General features: G+C 34.3%; 4 protein-coding genes across 20 annotated transcripts; 2 read left to right on the forward strand and 2 right to left on the reverse strand.

Annotated features, from left to right (window-relative positions):
* The first annotated feature begins 1,297 nt into the window (after nt 1-1,297).
* On the forward strand, nt 1,298-4,499 carry LOC104750123 (formin-like protein 7). The gene is made up of 2 exons (XM_010471869.3): nt 1,298-2,833; nt 2,925-4,499. Exons 1-2 carry the CDS (start codon nt 1,566-1,568, stop codon nt 4,225-4,227), a joined length of 2,571 nt encoding a protein of 856 aa, XP_010470171.2. The 5' UTR covers nt 1,298-1,565; the 3' UTR covers nt 4,228-4,499.
* LOC104750122 (pyruvate dehydrogenase E1 component subunit alpha-1, mitochondrial) lies at nt 4,484-7,424 on the reverse strand. The gene is made up of 7 exons (XM_010471868.3): nt 6,361-7,424; nt 6,191-6,270; nt 5,746-5,823; nt 5,246-5,341; nt 5,029-5,154; nt 4,876-4,941; nt 4,484-4,776 (listed from the first exon to the last, which is right to left on the reverse strand). The coding sequence occupies exons 1-7, from the start codon at nt 7,037-7,039 to the stop codon at nt 4,732-4,734; spliced, it is 1,170 nt and encodes a 389-aa protein (XP_010470170.1). The 5' UTR covers nt 7,040-7,424; the 3' UTR covers nt 4,484-4,731.
* Nucleotides 7,425-10,933: 3,509 nt separating this feature from the next.
* On the forward strand, nt 10,934-12,029 carry LOC104753467 (agamous-like MADS-box protein AGL80). 2 transcript variants are annotated; one of them, XM_087493481.1, is made up of 2 exons: nt 10,934-11,638; nt 11,758-12,029. In XM_087493481.1, exons 1-2 carry the CDS (start codon nt 10,957-10,959, stop codon nt 11,793-11,795), a joined length of 720 nt encoding a protein of 239 aa, XP_087349607.1. In that variant the 5' UTR covers nt 10,934-10,956; the 3' UTR covers nt 11,796-12,029. The 2 variants fall into 2 exon arrangements, with proteins under 2 accessions (XP_087349607.1, XP_087349606.1); XM_087493480.1 differs by having other exon boundaries at nt 10,934-12,029.
* A 2,809-nt stretch (nt 12,030-14,838) lies between these two features.
* On the reverse strand, nt 14,839-22,213 carry LOC104750124 (paired amphipathic helix protein Sin3-like 5). 16 transcript variants are annotated; one of them, XM_087489870.1, is made up of 20 exons: nt 21,556-22,213; nt 21,256-21,409; nt 20,670-20,816; nt 20,402-20,582; nt 20,228-20,326; nt 19,972-20,142; nt 19,606-19,696; nt 19,127-19,326; nt 18,891-19,045; nt 18,524-18,651; nt 18,176-18,430; nt 17,444-17,952; nt 16,613-17,263; nt 16,441-16,529; nt 16,217-16,355; nt 15,954-16,106; nt 15,707-15,867; nt 15,518-15,629; nt 15,236-15,424; nt 14,839-15,150 (listed from the first exon to the last, which is right to left on the reverse strand). In XM_087489870.1, exons 2-19 carry the CDS (start codon nt 21,321-21,323, stop codon nt 15,245-15,247), a joined length of 3,489 nt encoding a protein of 1,162 aa, XP_087345996.1. In that variant the 5' UTR covers nt 21,324-21,409; nt 21,556-22,213; the 3' UTR covers nt 14,839-15,150; nt 15,236-15,244. The 16 variants fall into 16 exon arrangements, with proteins under 16 accessions (XP_087345996.1, XP_087345997.1, XP_087345991.1 ...); XM_087489871.1 differs by having other exon boundaries at nt 21,256-21,335; nt 21,556-22,109; XM_087489865.1 differs by having other exon boundaries at nt 14,839-15,163; nt 19,591-19,696; nt 21,256-21,335; nt 21,556-22,097.
* Nucleotides 22,214-24,287: the final 2,074 nt, after the last annotated feature.

The raw sequence follows: 24,287 nt of genomic DNA on the forward strand, positions 1-24,287 counted from the left end.
TTTTGGGCAATTAGAGAGAAGAGTTGTATTTTTCGTATTAACTGCGCTTTACTCTTTAATTGTCATTTTCCGCAAACCATTTCTCAAATTCTTCGTTAATAAAAGGACCAGCTCCGATATATTCCTACTTATATCCGTATTATTTATATTGTCGATTTCATACATCAACAAATTATGTATATATTCAATCATTGATATGGAGAATGAGGGGGCTGATGATGAAGACTATCCTAGTTGGTCGACGAACAAAATTTAATTGACATTACTATACTAGTCACTATATATATCGAATAATACATAACATGGAGTATTTATAAATTTTCATAGATACTTATATGAAATGATACTATTTACTGTCTACAGAAACGTAGATTTGTGTATGCACTATACACACATATCAGTTTGAACATATGTTACACTATTTGTCACATAGAAGTGACATTACTACGTACGTATTGAAATGAGAGAGTAGTAAGTAGTAACTAGCAACTAATCCATAATCTGAGTTATGTTTAAATCCATCATTTTCTTCACGTACGTGAGCGTCTTAATCAACATAGCTAATATGAGAGAGTAGTAGTACGTAGTACATTTTTATTATTTACTAACAACATTCCAAAACTGACTATATCCTTGTAACATAAATTACAAAAAATTGATGTCATCCATTAAAAACACCCTTAAAAAATAAAGACGATCACAACTTCAGTGTCAAATAATAATACTAAAGATCTCGAAATCTTTACCAAACCAAACAAAAAATAAACAGTTTGGTGAAGTCTTCTTCGGACTTTATAACAGATGAGATGGGACCAAAACGGTTTTAAATATCTCTACTTCTCAACACCTACCGAATAGCAAATATCGATACACAAAAGTCAAACATTCCAAAATCACATTTACACTCCAACTTCTGTCTTCCAAATCATTTTCGATTTTCTTCTAGAACACCCACGTTACCAAAACACAATCACGTACAATTCACATTTATTCTGAAACACACAAAACAAAAAAGGTCCACGGGGGTTGGTTCCCACTTAAAACACTATATATTGGTAGGTTTAAAAGATGTATGAATATATTATTAACTACTTCCTAAATTGTTACTTGCATTCATATTCTAAGTTCGAAGAAGGAAGAGACACAAAAGTCAACGCGTAGCCGAAGAAAAGGATCAAAGATGTCAAACATGAAGACATCTTCTTCCGTTCCAAATTCGGACACTAACCTCCAAAAAAACATGACCGGGTCAACCCAGCCGCATTAACCTAAAATGACGAGCCACGCTTTAGACATTGAACCTGATCTCATGTTGAAAAAGTTTTTAACTTTTTATTATTTATAATAATAATATTTTGTTGCCAAAAAAAAAATACATAAAAATCATTAATGTGTTAAAGTCATTTAATGGTTGTCATGTTCACCAAAAATATCATTCCTTCCCAAAACACATTTTTTCATTTTTATTTCCTTTATTTGCTTCGTTGTCTTGTCAAATTCGCCGCGTGAATCTTATCACCGTTGACGGCGAGAGACTCTCCTCTCCGGTCAAGAACACCACCGCGATGTCGTTTCTTTTCCGTAAGAACGGGAGTAGTTCACGGAGGAAGATCAAAGACAAACTCCGTGGTCGGAACTCAGATCGAGGCGGGAAGAGAGAAGGTGGTGAAGAAGACAGAGTCAGATACGACGGAGGCGGTGGAGGTTCCGGTTCCGATTCGTTACCACCACCGCCGTCTCCTTGGGGTTTTCTTTTCCCGGAGGATTTTGTTAGAATCGATGGGAATTTAAAAGCTGTTATTGTAGATGAAGAAGGTTTAGATGTGATTTACTGGAAAAAGCTTATTGAGTTGGAAAATAGCGCGAAAATTAGCAAAAACCCTAAACCTAGAAGACGAGTTGACAATACCGGCGGCGGATTTAGAAGGACTGAAGTCGGAGCAGATCAAGACGATGATGATGATGATGATGGAGTAGGTGATAAAGAGGCGTTTTCGTTTCATAAGAAAAATTCTCAATCTCCTTTATCTTCTTCAGGTGGTGGTGATGTAGGAGGAGGAGGAGGAGGAGGAGGGAGACACTATACTTCTTCTTCTACATCTGCTGCTTCGCCGTCGAGAGCTTCTTATTCTACAAGTGATTCTGTTGCTGTTGGGAAACAATCTCAGTCTAAATTTCAAGCTCCTGGCGGCGGCGGTTCGTTTCCCTCTTCTCCGTCGCAGATCCGAAACAGTGATGGCGGTGGTCGTTCGCCGCCGCTTCCGCTTCCTCCGGGTCAGTTTGCCGTTGGAAATGCGCTTTTGTCTACATCGACGCCGTCTGTTCCGCTTCCTCCGGGTCAACAATACACGGCGGTGAATGCGTCATCGACACCGTCTGTTCCGCTTCCTCCAGGTCAGCAATACATGGCGGTAAATACACAATTGTCTACTTCGACACCGCTTGTTCCTCTTCCTCCTGGTCAATTTGTGGCGACAAATGCTCCACCGCCACCACCATCTGCTGGGGCTCCACCTCCCCTGCCACCACCGCCTCCGCCATCTAGTGTGGCTCCACCTCCACCTCCACCGCCTAAGAAAGGACCTGCACCGCCACCACCTCCTCCACCAGGTAAGAAGGTAGCTGGACCACCACCGCCTCCAATGTCGAAGACTGGGCCACCTAAACCACCTGGTAATACAAAAGGACCGGCGAAGTCAGGTGAGACTTCATTGGCCGTAGGCAAAACTGAAGATCCAGCTCAGCCAAAGCTCAAGCCTTTGCATTGGGATAAAGTTAACCCTGATGCGAGCCGTTCAACAGTGTGGCACCGGATTGATGGTGGCTCCTTCAAGTAAGTATACAGTTACAGTCACTAAAGTGTATATAATCTAGAAATGTGATATTTTGAGTTCTTATGAGTTATATATATGTTTATTGGGTAGCTTTGATGGTGATCTCATGGAGGCTCTGTTTGGATACGTTGGTGCTCGAAAACCAAGTGAAGCAAGCAGTGTACCGCAGAATCCCACTGTGTCGACTTCGCATTACATTCTCGATCCTCGGAAGTCTCAGAACAAAGCAATTGTGCTTAAATCTTTAGGGATGACTAAGGAAGAGATCATTGACTTGTTAACAGAAGGCCATGATGCTGAGTCTGATACACTTGAGAAGCTTGCAGGAATAGCACCAACTCCAGAAGAACAGACAGAGATCCTAGAGTTCAATGGCGACCCGACGAAACTGGCTGATGCAGAGTCTCTACTGTTTCACATCTTAAAAGCAGTTCCTTCTGCATTTAACCGGTTTAATGTCATGCTCTTCAAAATTAACTACGGCTCGGAGGTTGCTCAACAAAAAGGATCTTTACAGACACTTGAATCTGCATGCAATGAGCTCCGTGCTCGTGGGCTATTCATGAAGCTTCTAGAAGCAATCTTGAAAGCAGGTAACAGAATGAACGCTGGAACCGCTAGAGGAAATGCTCAGGCTTTTAATCTGACTGCTTTAAGAAAATTGTCTGATGTGAAGAGTGTTGATGGGAAAACAACTTTGCTTCACTTTGTTGTTGAAGAAGTTGTGAGGTCTGAGGGAAAGCGGGCTGCGATGAATAAGAACATGTTCCCAAATGATAATGCCGGTGGTGAGAATGCAGATGTATCTAGAGACGAACAAGAGATTGAGTTTATAAAGCTTGGTTTACCCATTATAGGTGGCCTGAGTTCAGAGTTCACCAATGTGAAGAAAGCGGCTGGAATTGATTATGACTCGTTTGTAGCCACGACTTTAGCTTTAGGCACCCGAGTCAAAGAAACAAAACGCCTTTTAGACCAAAGCGTAGGGAAGGAAGATGGGTGTTTGACAAAACTGAGATCTTTCTTTGAATCTGCAGAGGAAGAACTGACAGTTATTACAGCAGAACAGCTCAGGATAATGGAGTTAGTAAAGAAAACCACAAACTATTACCAAGCTGGAGCATTGAAAGAGAGGAACCTATTTCAGCTGTTTGTTATAATCCGTGATTTCTTAGGGATGGTTGATAATGCCTGTAGTCAGATCGCAAGGAATCAGCGGAAACCACAACAACGACCTGCCACAACAGTAGCGGGAGCATCAACTTCAACAGCGGAAACTGCGAGCGTTGCTGCTGCACCGCAAAGGAATGCAGTTAGATTTCCAATTCTGCCTCCAAATTTCATGTCAGAGAGTTCAAGGTACAGTTCAAGTGAGTCCGACTCAGATTCCTGATAAACCAAAAACCAAAAAAGTTCATTCACTTTTGTTATATTATGTATATAGATGATAGGGGAGCTTGTCAGTAAAAAATTCTTTAGGTTCTATGATGATGGTTCTTTTGATTTAATATGTTTTGTTGATTCTGTTTCTTGGGTAAAAAAGTTGGGTTCTTTTTGGAAACGAAGAATACAAACAGAAGAAACCATTACCATTTTGGTCTTTGTTTGTAATTCAATTTGTTATTATATCTTTCGGTGTGCAGCAATAATAAACATCAAATCAAATGCTTGAATATCAAACACGAGACTTCATTAAAGAAGTCGCAAATTGTAGATACAGCGACAAAAGCTTCACAAGAATAACATGTTTCTCGTTATGTATGTATGTGAAGAAAAAGATACAGAGATTAAAACTAAGGAGAGTGGGGAGAGAGTATACAAATCAAAAGCCTCTTTATTCATAGCTTCCTATCAGCCAACCATGTCATAACACGTGGCTTTTCCACGACCAAGAGGTTCATGGAAGCGCAGCTTTGACTTCTTTTCTGTCTGGTCCAAATGACTGCCAAGAGAAGCGAAAAAGGGTCAGTAAGGGAAATTAACTATAGTTTAAGGGGTGCGTTTCAACATGCAAAAGACAGAACATGTAATTAGTAATTACCTCAGTGCCAAATCCCTTCACATACACATTGGTAAAAAGTTCGGACGGCTCTGGCATTGGGCAATCCTGAGAAGGAAAAGAGTTTACGTGTGTTCAGCTTTGACAGTTGAATTCCCGAGTGGTACAGAGAAGCAAATGTGACAGTTAATTTACCTTAGCTTTGGCAATGGCGTCATCTACTTCTTTTCTAATTTCCTTCTCCATATCCTTAAGCTCCTTCTCGGTTGCAAGGTCATGAGATAGTACCAGCTTTTTTATTCTCTCAATTGGATCACGTTCCTGAGTCACACACATAATGTTTTGAAAATCACAATAACCTGAGTTCTCCACCAATAATTAGTTTGTTGTGCAGGTAAACTGACTAACGAACCTGCCTCACACCAGATATCTCATCTCTTGTACGGTATGTGCTTCCAGGATCAGACATGGAATGACCGTGGTACCGGTATGTGTCCATCTCAAGAATCTATACAGAATTACGATGAATCAATTCTTATGTTATTCTATGATAACAGAAGAGGAACACCAGAAAAAAAAACTGAACTGTGATATCAAAACCACAGTTCTTTGACGAACACTGATACAGCATCATTTCTATAGCCGATAAAAAGTTTAAAACTCTACAGAGAACAAACCAGCCACCCCATCAAACATTCACCTATTGGAATTCAGTTCCAGGTCACAAAGAGCAACTGAAGGGATGTAAATTTCAAGTAGGAAATACATAAAGTACGAAAAACACTTCATCCTATGATGCCAAGTCCTAGGGGATAGCTAGATATTGATCAAAGTAAATAAAATAGTGTGCCAGATGACAACATGAAAAAGAAGAGTATATGTTTGAGAATACTAAAATGCAGACAAACTTACTATCGGTCCCTTCTCCAAGGCATGATCCTTAGCAAATTTGCATGCTTGTTTGACAGCAAATGCATCCATACCATCTACCTGTTCATCCCAAAAATTGCATCCAATCCAGCAACCGGTCAAACTCAAAAAATAGTTGATAACTGATGCAGTACAAGATACCCAATCAAAACAATGTAATGATGCACCATGGCTCTGTTAATGATAGAGGACTCATGACATCAATATACATGAGAGAACTGCATTTCATCCCTAAACAGAAACGATTACGAAAGAAAGCCTGGCAGTACCCTAATACTTACATCTACCAGTTTTCTATATGGAAACTAAGAAATCCATGTGGTTCACCAAATGACACGGATCCATCTTATCGCAACCAAAACTTCTCCTCTCTCATCTTAACAAGTCTCAGATCAATCTTTGTTACAAATAAGATTCAAAAGCTGACCTTGAGTCCAGGAACATAATCACCACGCTTGTAGTAAGATGGACTCTTAGCAGCTCTCCACTCAGCAGTTCCCATTCCATCTACACAAATCAAACCCAATTCAATCGCGCTGACCATAACAAACCTCCAAAGAAAAAAAAAAGAAAAAAAAGAAGCAAAAAACTGCTTACAGTGATTGTTCTCGCAGACCAAAATGGCAGGTAAATCCCAAAGAGCAGAAATATTCAAAGCTTCAAACAACTGTCCCTGATTCGCAGCACCATCACCATACAAAGCAAATGTAACAGCCTCTTCCTTATTATACTTCTGAGCAAAAGCAACACCACAACCTAATGGAACCTGAGCACCGACAATCCCATGACCACCATAAAACGACGAATCCTTCTTATAGAAATGCATAGATCCACCTTTCCCTTTAGAACAACCAGCTTGTCTTCCCATAAGCTCTGAGAAAACCTCATGAAGCGAACCACCACGACCTAAGAAGATACAGTGATCACGATACGCAGTGATAATCGCGTCTTTCTTCGTAATCGCAGCTTCCATGCCTATAGCTACAGCTTCTTGGCCGTCGTAGAGATGGCAAAACCCTCGGATTAGCTTCGCTTTGTAAAGGGAATCGGCTGCGATTTCCATACGTCGCATCAACGCCATGGTTCGGAAGAAATCGAGAAGCTCTTGGCTCGATGATTCGACGGAGCGTGACGGTGGATCGCATAAGTGAGCTGTGAATGGAAGCGAAGTCTCGATTGTGATCGGAGTTGTGTCCGTCGAGATGAATCGGTTGAAGGCGGCGGAGAAAGGACGAGCGATGCCGTTGGATCGCGATGAGAGGCGTGATAGAGCCATTCTCCACCGTTGATTTTTGCCGGCGAATCTGTTGAAATCTTCGCGGAGGAACAACACAAAAATGAGAGACGGTTTCAGTGAAGAAGAGATATGTATGCTACCAAACAAAAGAAAAGACTCTCAAAGGATAAGAAGGTTCTCAAAGTTTTCAGCTTTTTAAAGTGTTTAAAGCAGATTTCGGTTTTGTTAACCAAAGCTTAATGTGGCTGGCATGACAACCAAATTAACCCGGTCCGGTTCAATTTATTTTTGAAATTGATAATCGAACTTTTTTTTTTCTTAAAACATTTTCATTACAAATTATATAAATGTTAAAGATTCATCAAAGGACCAAAAAAAAATAAAATTGTTAAAGAATCATCAATCCAGTTTTATTCAAATGCACAAGTAGAACCCAAATATATATATATATATATATATATATATATATAAAGTTAATTTTGCTCACTTTTCCTTCCTCCACATCAGCATACACCTAATCAATTTTTTTTGTATAAGAAAATATTATTTTTAATATTTATTCATTGCATATTTATTACTTATAATTAATAATATAAAAAATAAATAAAAAACGAATTAACTAAAATTAATTAAATATTAAAATAGTATAATTTTTAGTAATAATAAAAAGAATAACTATCTAAAAATGAATTAAGTAAAATAAGTGAAAATTTTAAAATAGTAAAAATAATACTATAAATTTGTTTTAGTAATAATGTTATTATTAAAATTATAACCAAAAATGATTATATTCCAAAATTTCGAATGGTTAATGAGTTTTAGAATGTAAGTAAGATTTTAATGCATGGTAGAATAAAAAAACAAGTTATGTAATTGTATTTATAAAAATCTAAACATGAAAATAAAATTGAAGTGAAACGTTAGTTTCTAAGAAACATATATCATAAAGATTTATTATTAAATTTACTAATAAGAAAAAAGATTAATTACTTAACTTAACTTAACTTAAAATTTTTGATCTGAAACAAAGACATTGTAATGGGCACACTTTTTTTTGGGAAAACTATGAAAAAAATTTTTGAAAAAATAATCTATCTAAAAGAACAAAATCAATGGTTAGGAAATATAGAAAAAATGAGAAGTAAGCCGTTACAAAAAGTGACATGTGATTTGTGTAAGGTATATTATCAACTGGAGCTACAATTTTATAACATGATATAAAAAATATATAACAAACATAACATATATATATATATTATCAAATTCGTTTAACCCAAAACATTAGCAAAAAACAACATATTTAAAGTACACTTTTATTTTTTGAGAAGACGAAGTTGGGGTTGCATCACAAAATTAACCTCTGCAAAATAACATATGAGATTTTATAAATATACGTAACTTGGATTAGTGAATAGATGTTCATTGTGGGGTTGAAACGTTTCATCATTTAAGCATTTCGACTTAGTCGGAAATTTTATCATGGCAGATGATGCATTGTAGCGACATAGCACTAAAACTGTTCATGAAACTTTGTATATTCACATTTAATGTAGGATATCGATATGTTTAAATGATCTCTATAATTAGGTCAATGATCGACATTGACGTTAGAACTTTTGAAATTATGAATATGGAATGAACTCTTTTAAATATAAAATATCAGAAGATTGTCGACAATATTATTGCGAAACTAGACAATATATGTTATATATAGATTAGTAAAATAAGTACGATATTCAATGACTCTTATTGATTAAAATTTTAACTAAAATAACACGTAAAATCGCAAATAGATATAACAAAGAAATATTATCTTTTAAAATATATATGTTGTTCTGTTGTCAAAAAAAAAAATATATATATATATATATATATGTTGTATATCACTGAGTAAAGTAAGTTTAGTATTTATATAGATTTATACTCAAAAATTGAAATGATTATATTTGAGCTCAACCATTTCTATTGATAAGAAATATTTTAAATTAAAATCCCGCGCGTGCGCGGGTACAAATTCTAGTTTATTTATACTATAAAAGATGGTCAACTTTTTCCATATGAATGACAGGTCAGCAGTGGAGATAGTGTCACCTGTCAACACAAATTAAAAGCAAACATATTTAAAATTAAAGAGGAATTTGAAACATCTTCCATATCTTTTATTTTTTTCATATCATAAACAATTTCAATATTTATATAAGAAATCTAGAGAGGCTTAGAATATGTTGATGTTTTCTTCAAGTAAGTAGATACATCACCAAAAGATAAAAATATATCGAGAGTAAAACCAAATATTCGCTTCGTTCTTTAGGATAAACCATGAAGATATGAACATATGGTTTAAGCATTAGAATTTTCTCAATAATTTGAAGAGTTGCTGCGGTGACTGGAAATTTGGTTAATATTGTAGAGAAATTCATGAAAGTGTGTCCTTAGAGAAATAAAATTTTATACATAAAAAAGATCGATGTTTTGTTCACTATCAAATGAAAGATATTTAATCAATGATAGAATGTTGGTTGAGGAAAATACATATAGAAAAGAAGATGGAAATTAAATGAAATTATTATTGAAAATTAAATTCTAGACTTATATTCAAGAAATTGAATAGCTAGCAAGAAGTGAAGTTGTCTATTTTAAGTATAACCATTAAAAAATTAATCAACCTGTATGAAAAACTTTTTGATAAAAGAGAATTTGAGAGTCCCATGATATTTAGTTGGGAAGCTTAAATACAAATATATATATAGAAACACCTAAGTCTTAGACAAGAATTGTAGGATTTTTAAATGTTTATCTACCAATGCAAATGGTATGATTATTTTACTTCCTAAAAAAATATGCTAATAGTATTCGTCTACAAAAATCACTTTACAATAAAATTTAGCTTTAAACAAAATTTAGTATTCTTTGCCTCACAAAAAAAAATTGTTTTGTTTGTTAATATATAATTTTTAATCTTTCAAATGTGAAAATATAAGAAGCACAAATAAAGTATTACAATATATATATATATATATATAAACAATATGTGTGGGTACTCATCTAATATTGTAAATACGAACTAGAAACTAGATAATCATTGCGGTTAGGGGTAAATGTTTTAAAAAATTTTGGATAATATTTTAAGTTGATTGAGTTTATTTTAGATATCTATCTTATTAGTATAATTAATATATGTGTTATGTATTTAATATGCTGATTTAATTTATTTTGGATATATGTAAAGTTTAATATATAGATTTGTTAACTTATTAAATTTTAACCCGCGGTACACCGAAGAAATGGTATGTGATCATAATATATATGCAGATATATAATATAAAGTCGTTATAAAAAATCATATCTAAAACTAAAATGATAGAGAAACACTGTAATAATGTATGAAATATGTTTTTTTTAAGTTACTCATGATATCCAAATGTGTGTAAATATTAGCTGTTATTCAAAATAAAATAATAATTGACTATTCCAAATGTGTGTAAATATTAGCTGTTATTCAAAATAAAATGATAATTGACTATAATTTATATAGAAAACAATTTCACCAAAATTTAATTACCAAAATATTAGCTGTTATTCAAAATAAAATAATAATTGACTATAATTTGTGTATCTTCATAAACAAAAATGATAACTTTTGGTGTTTTCAATTACTCATTCATAGCCAGAATTTTACCAGTGAATACAACATTAGTGATGGTAATTAATCTTGTAGTTCGAGCAACAAATCTCACCAATAAATGTTCGTTGCTGTATCCAACCAAGTGGCATACCTAAAGATTTTTTACTTAAAATATGTAATTAATAAATTTTATAAAATTTAATGTGATATCTTTTAATTAAATTTTGCCAGCTCATCATTTGTTCTATATAAACGAACTTCCGATAAATCAACACACACCTTACAAAATCACTAAAACATAATTCATATACACACATATTTTTTCTTCAATATGGTCAATATCACGACGAGAAAGAAGTTAAACCTATCTTACATTGAAAATGATTCAATGAGAAAAGCAACATTCAATAAGAGAAAAAAATGTTTCGTGAAAAAGATCCACGAGCTTTCCGTACTCTGCGGAATCGAAGCATGTGCTGTTATTTACAATCCATTCAACTCAGTTCCGGAGGTCTGGCCATCGAACTTGGGAGTAAAGAACGTCGTGGAGAAGTTCGAGATGCTGACAGTTATGGAGCAAGAGAAAAAAATGGTGAATCATGAAGGCTTTCTCAAACAAAACATATCAAAAGCTATGGCGAATAACAAGAGAAAGATGAATGACAATGAGGAGAGGATGATGAAAGAGGCCATGTTTGAACTTCTTGGTGGGAAGGCAGATAGATTGAAGCTGACTAACAGACATCGTGAAGATTTGTATAAGTACATTGATCAGTATCTTAAAGAACTTTATCACCACAAAAACAAAATCCTAAGGCAATCCCATGTTGAATATGGTGAATCATCGGAAGCTGCTACAAATGTCATGGCACCAACATCTTCAGTTGAAGGGAATTCTCAGTTCTTTCCAACTCTCAATGTTTCCAACTCTCCTCAAGTAACTAATGATTTATGGCCTTTGAGGCCTATATTCTCTTCAAGCCACATGCCAGAGGAGGTTAATACTTTTCCCGGTAACAATCTTTCTGCTGCTGCTGCCCAAAAAGATTACTATCCAGTGATAAATCCAGTTGGTGTTTATGATCATAATGCAAATGTTAACCATCTTGGTCATAATCAATATCAACAACAGGATGGATATCCGGCGATTGTGCCTCAATATGGAATTGACAATCCGAGTCAAAATCAGGGTCAACAAGAGGAATGGTTGGTCTCAGATGATGACATATCCTGAACAAATGATTTTTCCTTTGATGGATTACATCAATTTTTACTACCGGCCGGCAACCCTAGATTATGCATTGTCTTCGTATTTCATGAAATCAGAGTTATTATGTTATTCCATTCTTGGAGAATTTATAACTCCATTTGTTTTGTATTCATTTATTACTCCCTTTGTTTCATGTTTTCTAGTATTTTAATTTTGTTTTCACAAAAAAAAAAAAAATATATATATATATATATAATATAAAATCCTATTGACCACTTCCACCTCCATGGCTGTCACCACCTCTACAGTGATCTCCACCTCTACCACCAGACCCACCAGCAACATCAAATGAACCTTGAGACCGTTGGGATATACTCCCTCCGTTTCATAATATAGGATGTTTAGAGGCGTATTTTTGTTTCATAATATATGATGTTTCCAACTTTCTATGCAAATTTTAGACTAATTTTATATTTTTTTATTATACAGTCTTGTTTATGATTGATTAAACTTTTTAAAAGTAACTATTTCTTAATATGTGTGTTTAGCTCAAATATCCTAGATCTTGAAATGGAGAGAATATCTTGCACGGAAAACCATCAAACAAAAAAAAGCATATTCGTTCATTTAGAAACCCTAAATAAAAACTGTGAAGAGATTAGATAATTACATCACCAAGGTTAAATAAACATAGGTTTAGCACTGCACCAGTAATAAAAGTATTTGAAAAAATATCAAAAGGTACAGTAGGACTCTAAATTTTGTTAAGAAACAATTAAAATTTTCAAGATCAAAAAAAAACTAAAAACCATAGAGAAAATCAGATCTATGAACTTCATATATGCTAAAACCCTAAAGATGTAAAAAAAAAAAAACAAGTGAATGAAGGAAAATTGTGTTTCAAAACTCTACATTGCCACTTAACTTGAAGAAGGAGAAGGAAGAGAAAAGTTCTGAGAAAGAAAGAGATGAGGAAAGAGATACATACTCGCCGGAGACGGAGAGAAATAGTTGAGAAAAGATTTTTAAACAAATTATGTGGACGATAGTGAAAAAGAAAACATTTACATTAATTTGTTTGTGTTTTCAAGAAATATGGGGGGAAGCAATCTCTATAATTACACTCATTAGTTAAATTTTTATAAATTTACACGGTTTATTTGTGGGTAAGAAACATAATTATTACCTAGTTGAGCTTACTGCGAAAAGACGCGGCTATAAACAATACATGTCTGCTGCATCAATCAATATAATTACTTAATTAGCTTAAGAAGTTCCCCAAAATATATTTGTATATAATTTATAACTATTGCTTACAAAAACTACAGCTAAAAAGATATTTTTTACATCACTTTTTTTAACATCACTCATTGTAAATGACCGATGCTATAATATATAAATTTGCGTCACTTATAAAAAGTGATATTAAATTATTAAAATTTGAGTCACTTATAAATAAGTGATGCTAAAATATTAAATTTTGAATCACGCGATGCTAATATGTGGCATCACTTATTAGCTGTGAATGCTAACTATACATGTTTTTTCATCATTCACTGTAATAAGGGTTGCTATTTATTTTTCTAAAACAAATTCAACACCGCGACTTATGTTATTGTCTTTAGTTTAGTGTACTTTTGACGATGGAACTATGTTTATCTCTCGATCAATTGTTTATTTGGGAATAATTTAATCAATTATTTCAACTGAATCTTCATTGAGAAGTTTGCTAAATTTTCTGGTAATTTGTTTCTTATTTTATAGATTATTCTTGTTATCCATTACAGTAAATACATACTTTTAACATATCATAATATGCAGAAAATCACATATCTACGTTTAGTGTCATTTTCAAAAATGTAAATAAAATGATGTTAATATTTTGAGTCGGTTTAGAATCGATGCAAATATTAAAGTTAACGTCATTTTAAAAATTGACCCTAACTATCATCATTTATATTTTCTGTCTTAGAATATATATTTGACATCGTTTGCTAAGCGATGCTAAAATTAATGTAGCAACGTTTAATATAAATGACTCTAACCAAAAATAAACAATGATAAAAAAAATAACTATTATACCATTTAGTAAAACGATAAATGATCTCAGGAACGGATAGAGAATAGAGTTAATGACATAAGAATGGAAGGTAGTCTCTGTCAGAGTCAATATCGTCCTTACTGAAATCAAAGTCAATATCGTCCTCACTGAAATCAAATGTCAAACATAAGTTCATACTAATTTGTAATAGGTTGAGATAGGCTAAATAATCTGAAAATAACTTATACAATAGTTACAGATTTCAAGTTATAATAAACATTTTGGTTTGTGATGTGCTATAGCACGGGTTACTACCTAGTGACCTTATAATCCTAATATCAGTACATGATTTTTGTAGTGTTATTACAAGTTTGCTTCATGGTTGTTTTTTAATATTTTGGTCACTGTAAGTATTTCTACGTTAATTTGTGTCATTGAGTTTAAAACATTCTAAACTTTTGTGTTTAGACATATGTGTTCAAATGTCTTTGGATATTTGTGTTAGACTTTAAACATTTGTGTCAAATTTGTTTTAGGATATTCTAAACTTTTGTGATTAGACATTTTTGTGCTTAGAAATTTGTGTTTAATTTTTTTTTCTTATTGTACATAATTTGTTATATTTTGACCAATATACACATGTACAGCCCATCTAAACATGGTCTTTAATGGACATGGTCGTTAATGGAGACACACAATCACTTATTAGTCCATTCGGATTAAAGTGGATGTAAACAACCCTTTTTGACAGCTCTAGTTTGATTGATCTGAGATTACTTGAGTCAAGTCGAAGAAAACCCCCTAATCAATGTTCTTAAACTCCATTGAAGGTCAAATTTATGCCGGAAAAGAAGTAGGTAAAAGTTGAAAATAAAATTAAAAAAACCTAATCTGATTGTTGAGAGCTTAGACCTTGAAATCATGTGAAGCGGTTGAGCAAAAAGATAATAGCGCCTATTTAATTTTTGTTTCAAAGTAGAAATGACATATAAGATTTATAACTGAAATATAACATTAGACGGAATATCCAATATTTCTTGAATGAATGAATTAAAAAAAAGTTTCTGAATTTAGCATCTCTCCTTAGATATATATTCTAACACTATACACCAAAACTGGCGGCTCCAGACGCGATTTCAAAGAACAAAAAAAACTATGGTTGCCATGTGAATCTCTCTTTGCGCCAAATGATGCAAGAATCTTCGTCAAATACAGTTGGTCTCTACTTCTCTACCACTATTGATGCTTGCATATCTCAGCCAAGAACTTCACACCTGCACAAATATACTATCTACATCTCTTTACTTTTTATCGCGAATAAGCCATTATTGAGGATTATGCAAGAAGAAGGTTACTTACGTTCTTAAATTAAGGCAAGGCAACAAGTCTACGGTTAAGAATGATGTGAAAACGCGATATTCTTCTCTCTCTCGAGATTTCACTGCTACCAAAAGCTTTATTAACGTTGTCAAGGCCAGTTGGATTCTGTGTTGCTTTCTTCTGCTTTCTTCTATACAAAAGATCTGCTGTGTTCGGTTCATACTTGACCTAATGACATATGTAAGCTCTCATTGTAATTGTATACACATGGAAAACAGAAAAAGATTATTAATGCTATAGATTGACAAGAGAGTATTTTACCTTGGAAGAACTGCAAGCAATCTTACATTCAACCTCGTTAATAATTCTCAGTCCTTCCATTGCACGCGACAACCCTGAAGATTCATCCGGACTGCTTAATTTCGCCTTGTTCCTGAAAAGAGTATGATAAAATGATAACTAACTGTACTTTCACAACTTAAGTTATGCTCATATCATTTCTTCATTTACCTCTTCAGAAATAGTCCAGGTTTCTCTTCATCACGGACAAACGAAAGAAAGTCATTCTGCAGATAATTAGCAAAACCTGGTTCCACTGTTACAGCTGTAACTTCAGGCTGATCATTCCCGCTGTTCATAAGTTGAATCGAGAGACGGGCTTGCTCAGATGACTGCACAAAATTTTGCAAGGACAGATTAGTATGTGAGAACATATACACAGGTGTCCACACATAGCAAGAAATGAAGAGAAGCATACATATTTGATCCTGTATATGTTCTGATCATGGAGAAGGGCTCGAGCATTTTCATGGTACACTATATCAAGGAATCTTCCTGGTTTTCTGTAGTTCTCGTATGCATATAGTTGCAGAAGCTTGGTGTCTGTCTCATCAGCTGCGACTGCGTGAAGCTAAAAACATGTCCAAGCCACTTCAATGATTTGTACAGAACAGAAACAAAGGGAGAGGAACAGAAGCAGAGTCAAGGCAATAACAAGTTGCAGGTAAAATGGAAGCTTACATGCTTAACAAACTTTTGAACTAGCTTGTCCAATGTGAATAGAACATATGATTGTGCTCCAATGATAGCACGGCATTCATCTTCAAACTTTGTATTGTCACTAGAGCCGTCAAGTAAATTATAAAGGGCATCCATGAACCTATGCTTCCAAATATCAGTTAGGATACAACCTTATATTTTTTTAATCAAAAAGTACAAATAATGCTTAAAGAAAGGTAAACCACCTGGTATACGAATCAGTAGATGTGCTATCTGGAGCTTTCCATTTCCTCTCTGAATGTATCTTTGCTGATTGTATTCTCTCGTACAACATCTGGAAAATCAGCAGAATTAGCTGTTTGAACAGAAGACTATTGACATTTGAGGAACATTAGAAGGTTGTTTCGAAGCACTTACTTGATGAAGCCTAAAAAGCACATAAAATGAATCATTCCCATAGAAAACTCGAGAATCATTACGGGAGTCGCATTCACTTGCTTGCAGTGTCCCAGGAACATGCTTTGCAAGGGGCTTTACAGGTTGCAGATACCGTTCTGAAAATGTTAAAACCGATCCATCTTCACCCTCGTTGGAATTAACCATCCCTCCAGCCTCGTTTTCACTCTCAGCCACAATACCATGCTGGTCACAGTTCATAGCTACTTTCTGCTCTTCATCGGAAGAAACTTGGGCACCAAACTTGCTTGCTGAGACATTAGTTTTAGAGGCATTTTCATCCCCTTCTGATAACTTCTGAGTAATTTTGTTTTCATCATCTTCAGGGAGGGCATTGCTCCTTGCTTCAGCTTCAGTACCACATGCACCCTCTTTGTCTTCTCGGTCTTCACTACTTTTTTCATTGTCTGGCAGTTTCTGCACAGGCTCGAGAGCATTCTCTTTATAACCCTCAAAATTGTCTTGCTCGAAACTTTCAGTGGGAGATAATTCACCCTCTTCTCGCTCAACCTTATGCCCTCCCATTGATACATCGGTAACCTTGCTATGATTCTCTCCACCGTCCATTATCAAATCATTTTTGGGTGACACTAGTTTGGAAGGCTGGCTATCCTGTACAGCCACAAAAATATATTACTATCCTTTTCACATAGAGGGACATTTCTTAAGTCTCATAAAGAAACAAACTTAAGCAACTTTCGTTCATTAAAATACGCTCTACCACCAGCAGTCTGAATTTATGAAAAGCTTTGACTAAATTTACTCAGTGAAAAGTGAATACAACACAGTTACCTCATCAGTTATAGCTGCACCACTATGCAGTTTATCTTGCTGAATGATTTCTGGTGTCTTGACTGGGGAATCTTGCGCAAAAGAGCTTCCTTGTACTTTTGGGTCTTCTTTCTTAGGCGTTTTTGGAGCTACTAACGGTTCAAGGTTTGAGGCCAGAGAACCGTCACCGGTGTTTTCCCTCACCGCCTCACATGCATCATGGTGCTCTTGGTTGTCTTCGATCATTACAACATCTTTCATTGTCTCATTAGTTTGAGACCTAGAAGGAACGCCAAACATGGGCTCCAAAAAGGTTACCCACAGCGTCATGACTTTATCCGACTGTTCAGTAGCACATATTTCTTCACAGTAATACTTAATAAGTTGATATAGGTCAGCATGGACTTGTGTATCAGTATAACTATACTCCACATCTGGGGTGAAAGAGGGCTTAGCTCCAATAGCAATGGCACGAAGCAGGTCTTCTTTATGCTTCCTCTCGCTGATATCTTTAATTTCCGCCACCAAACCTGTATTTGGGACATAACAACCAACTTCAGTTGCTGCAATTTTCCACTTAAATGATAAACGACATTCTCTTCGTTTCATCATTTTTTTCCATGTAGAGAAAGACATTTCTAATATGGAATTAGCTTCAAGTGCAGCCAAACAAGTAAATTTCTAATTTAAGAAAACATAAATAAGGTTCGAAATCCAAAAAAAATTAGATTATAGTCCTGCAAGAAAACATACCTTTTGTGCTCAAATTTTTGGAGTCCTGCTGCTTGAAATAGAAACTACGATGATCTAGTGATTTGTGATGATTCTTAGCATATACTTCAGCCCATACTTTCCCAAAATCAGAGCGACACCTAGCCCACTCTTCTTGTTTCTGCTTCAAGCGTGTTAGTATCACGGGTAAGGCGACATGAGAATTCTTGTTCAAAAAATCCATGAGATCAAGCCCAAAATCCCCGTACAACCGCTCAATGCATCTTAGGTTCAGCTCTGTTGAATAGTCACATATAAGGTCACTAGCCCAAGTAAACGAATAATAGACACACATATATCACAGCCACATTCTGTCAGATAACTACTTGCCTGATAAGTGTTCTCTAATACAAATTGGTGTCACTATAGAGATTGTGTTGTTGTTGACCTTTTCCAGAAGACTTTCCACACGCTTAATGGTTGCACCCACAGACTCTAATAACATGTCCAACTCAAACCTGAAACCATATAAGTTAGTTAATAAAACAGATGGAATAAGAGTTCTTATGGAAACTAATATTGTCAGCAAAAAAGAACCACAATATCCACACAAGTTATAGACAACTTAGTGAAATTAGAAGGTAAGACTGAACTGACTAGAAAACAATCATGAACTCACCAATGTAATCGAAAGACTCCTAATCAAGATATAGAAGGAGGAAATACAAGAGAACCTAATATACTATATATGTCTTACCTATCATCCTCACATCGAAACAAGCTTTCTTCATACTGGTTTTTGCGCATGTGTTTGAATGAGTAATCCTCACTCCCCGACGTGACAGATACCCAATGATCATTAAGTACCTTTTCACCAAGTGAATTTCTGTAGCTTGGAATTTGAATGGGATACTACACAAGAGAAAGCCAACCGTAAGATCTTAGAGCACAAAAGCAACTGTAGATAATATGATTAAGTTAAGAAGGGCTCACATCATCTGGCAGGCGACGATAACTTGGTGAACATTGTGCGCAGTCAGTAAGGTCCAGTTCATTTATTGCCTTGGCCATATGGTTAGTAGACAGTAGATTTTTTCCAAAAGCTGCAACTCTATCATTTTCTGGATCTTTTTCAAGACCCCCGTTATTTTCATAATCATGAATCCCCTCGGTGTCATCTACCTTCAGATATCCTGCAAGGGATTCTACAAATATTAGCATCGTTGGACCGTAGCACCAGGTAACTACTGACCCGGACAAGATTGACAATGACCACAGTAGAGAAGATATCAATATGCCACGTAGATATATACTAATTTCCTTTACATCAAAATCACTGAAAAATGGCAGACATATATAAGTAGTTATCATGCTCTCACCAGGCGCTAAGCTAAGTCATAATAATTACAAATGCAAATAAATAAAATAAAAATGCTACAAGTGATTCAAGGACTCACTTCCCAGAGAATTACCAGCAGAATAAGGCACAAGGTTCTCGTCACCATCTTCTCGTTGATCAGAGTGTTCCGTATACTCATCATGCCTACTCCGTAATCTTATCTTCTGTGACAGGAAAGACTCTGTATCAGCATTTCACAAACTCTGAACCATCAAGTTTCTCAAACATATATTCTCTCATCTATTTGCTGTAAACTGAGCCTTAATTACAATATTTATCTTGCTCTTAAGATATCACTCAAAGGATGTTAATACTTTCTTTCCATACTAAGCATGCATAGCTATAAAGCATTCTTTAAACCATGAACATCAATTAGAAACATTATTAACTACGCTGTGAATTATATGAGCATCATTAAGAAAGAATAATTTAAGAAAACCTTCTCAAGATGCTTTGGATGCATGACAGGAAATGGAGAATTTCTTTCATGCGGTACTGTGATCCTTCCTCCGAAAAGAGGGTTATTAACAGAAGCTGATCCTGGGAAATCAGGTAAGAAATGAACAAACTCCCCAAGCAGATCTTCATGGCCTTGGAATAACAGAGTAACCTGTAAAAATAGATGGAAAATTAGAAAAATGAATCACAAGAATTCTAGAGCAAATCAACACTATGGACATTTACTGTAAATTTACCTCTTGATAGACCTCCTTGATAGACTTGGTTTCCTTTCTATACATGTTCAAGATGTCTAGGAATTTTTTATATGCACGGTCATCACCCCCAAATCGCGCCTGGAGGAATAAATATCCAGTGATGTGAACTGCTTAGATCATGACTAAACTTGATTTAATACATCAGATACTTACCTTGATCTTGTTGACAAATTCAATAGCTACTTGGAAATCCACGGGCTTCTTAGATTTCTCATCCTCAGGCTGAAGAGTTATTTTGTACCCCTTTGGCAAGAAGGTATTAAAACCCAAAAGCAAGTCGTCATATCCCTTGAACAAATCTTTCACTTTCCCTATGACGCCATTAGTGTCAACTCTACAACCAACACGAGACATAAAGAAATCAGGACATTTCCAGCTGTGAGAAGAAACAGCAAACAGAAGGGAACAGCAAGGAAATTACCTCTGAGCTTTGAAGTCCTTCATGACTCCAAGGAAAGTTTCATATTTCTCTTTGTTGTCTTGAAACATGTCCTTGACAGCTTTGAGATATGTCAAAGCATCACCTGTTGTTAGCCCTCCTCCACCAATCGTTAACGGCCTACCATTTCTGCATTAAACAAATATACATTAAGTTGCTTTCCGCATTTACTTCAAAACAATCGATTTAGTTTGCCCCTTGGAAAACTACAATAATTTAGCCTACGCTTTTAAGGTAACTAACCCCAGGAACAATTATACAACTCAACTCAACCTAGAAAACAGAACTAAACTGCATTCAAAAACACGTTTACGCCAAGAACAGAACTGCAGTAATTTTGCTTAAGCCTATAAGGTAACTACCCCCAGGAACAAACCATAGACCTCAAAAGATAAAAAAGACTCAACTCAACCTAGGAAACAAACCAAAGCATGAAAATTTCATAATCCCCACAAGCAATAAGAATATCTAACATCAGCCTACACAATTTTTTGACTTCCGTACAAACAAAAAAGCATAGTCAAAAAAGAGAATTTTGAAATCCAAAACAAGAATCGAGACAGCTTACGTTTCTCCACGAGACGAAAGAGTAGGTCCTCGTGCTTCAACGTAAACCTCTTCTCTAACCCTCTTCATCTCTTTAACAACCTTTTCCACCACAATATATGAAATTAACAAAAAAAAAGATTCAAAGCTTCACAACACCAAACTCAGTAATAACCCTGCAAACAAACAAACAAACAAAAAAAAAAACAATCACAAAATTCAAAAACTTCCCACTCGTAAAGAACAAACAACAAAACCAGATCTATCGCCTCAAATCGAAACCAAAAAAAAAAAAAAACGAGACTTTAAATCATATTCAAACCTTATAGAAACCGGATCACATTCGTCAAAACTACAGAACCAAACTTGTTCGTTTCTTCTGCAGAAGAATAAGATAAGAAAACCACCATAGACAAAAGAGTGGATCGCCGCCGTGAGTTTGCCGGAGAAAAGAGATACGAATCTTAACAGAGAGACACACAAACAACAGAGAAAAAGCAAACAAAAAAAATAGATTGCTTCTGATTTGGATCTCTCTCTCTCTCTCTCTCTCTCTCTCTCTCTCTCTCTCTCCCTATGACTCTATTATCTCAAATCTCTCTCTCTCTCTCTCTCTTTAGAATACGAATAGTTTCGAATAAGAGATTAGCCGTAAAATCAAAAAAAAAAAACAAAAAAAAGGACAAAGCTTTCAGAGCAAACAGAGGGAAGAGAGCGAGAGAAGGAGATGGAGGAGGAGCCTGTTTATATATATATTTATATATTGTTTATAAATAAATTATGAGTGCTTTTAGATTCAGAGATGTTTAATGTGTTTATGCTCTCTTAAATAACATATTGGCATGTGTACTCATGCATTAATATGATGATGATGATGATAAGATTAAGAGGATTTGGGTTACAAATGGATTTCTCTCCTTAATTCCTACAGTCAAACTAGGGGCATAATCCTTATCCCCTACAATTACAACTTTGGGGATACAAATCCTTTTGTGAAATTTCTTACCATTTTATGTCATTTTTTACGAAAATAATAAAATCTTTTACTATTTATAGGAAATATAATTATATTGTAAAGACTTTAAGAAAAATAATTTTTAATAATGCTCTAAATATTTATAGCATTATGATTTTAATATGTTGACTATTATTAATTATCAAACAAAGTTGTTGTTTATTTCTTCTTTGATTTAGGATCTTAACAAAATATAAAGAAGAATTAATATTTACTATAATCTTTAAACATATCACAGTTATTTTTTTTTCTATTTTTTTTACGGATGCTTTCGATATGTCAATATGAAATATCGTGTTTTTCAACACGTTTTATAGACAAAAAAAAATTAATTATAGTACAAATATTTAGGTTCTATTGGTAAAATGTAAGACCATCAACATCAGTACCAACTATAAACGTTGCTCAAAATAATATATTTTAATTATTTTCTTTAAATATTATTATATATTTAAATAATAAATCTGTAAAAAGAAAATTGACCAATCATAAACTGTCATACCTTGGAGAAACGATTCTTCCAATGCTCAATGGAAAAATGTTTCTCACTTTTTGGTTTGCTTTATTATTATTATTTTTTTTAAATTTTTAATTAAGAGTATCTTTAAAAATAACGACTAGTGGACATGCCCTAAGAAAACTCTAGACACGTAACTTTTTTTTTCTAGATTATAGATGCAACTCGTGTTATGCCTATTGAACAGTTGGTCATTCTTAAAGTTGGGATCCTTGCTTCAAGGTTTCCTTCCAGTGTGATCTTGCCAGACAAAGAATAAGCTTCATAAATCGGAGTCACACCGTAGACTATAGTAGGTCTTGGTGTCCAAGATAGTGGGAGTTTTACATTGAATAACCATTGGACTAACCTCCTCATATTGGAGTTCCAGCTAGGAACAAAAAACATTAAGAATCAGACACATGGAGAATACACAAATGGTGTTGTTTAGGATGCATATAAGATATATTACAACCTGATCGGAATTCGCTTGAGGATTCCTAATAGAGTAGGAGGCACAGAGTGCAAAGAATTTCATGGGAATAGATGCAGAAAAACTTCCCTACCGCACAAAAGACAAACAATAATATTACACATATATAATGAAACCGAGAATGTGGTATTAATTGTTGGATTGAAGGAAAGGGCAGACGGATCGCATTATGTACAAGGAACGTAGTGGAGGACTATGTTCATATCAAATCTTTAATTAATATTGTTTTTACGTATCTATAACTAGTAAACTGTTAAAGAATATTGTAAAAGAGCAAAAAAAAAAATGTTGCTTGAAAACTATACAAAAAACTGAAAATATATTTTCTGGTATAGCTTTTATGATTAATAATTTTGAAAGTGGTCAGTCTCGTCGATTCACAAGTGCAATAACTGCATTTGCACAGGGACACTAAATTTTTGTGATATTTTCATTATATACTAGATTATAACCCGCGGTATACCGCAGAGTAAACTTTATTATTTTTTTGTTTTTGTTAATGTACTATTTTAATACTAATTTTGCTATATACTCCTTTGTTAATTTTAGTGATTTAATATATAAATCGTGGTATACCGCACAATAATTTTTCTTTACTACAATCTTAATTAAATCAGTTTGATTCGACATATTTTATATTTGTGTTGTTAAAACATTAAAATGAGGATTTAACCTGTATTGAAATATCATATTAGTGATAGTTTATTTTTTAGTATTATTAATTCAATCATGTAATGTCATATACAGTAAAACCTCTATAAATTAATAATGTTGGGACCAAGACATTTTAATAATTTCTAGTGATATTACTTTATCAATAAACTAATAATTATTTATTTATAGTGTAAATAAATAATTATTAATTTATAGATATAATTTTAATAGTATTACTTTTAAAAATTATGAATTGAGACAATTTTAACAATAATTTTGTATATTCAAAATTTTATGGTATTGGAATTGCATTTGTAATATTTAGAAAACATTATTAACAATAAATTACAAATACAATAGACAAATTCACTTATACACATGACATACATAAAATTA

This window comes from Camelina sativa, chromosome 16 (genome assembly GCF_030686135.1).
Source record: "Camelina sativa cultivar CO46 ecotype springtype chromosome 16, ASM3068613v1".
NCBI lineage: Eukaryota > Viridiplantae > Streptophyta > Magnoliopsida > Brassicales > Brassicaceae > Camelina > Camelina sativa.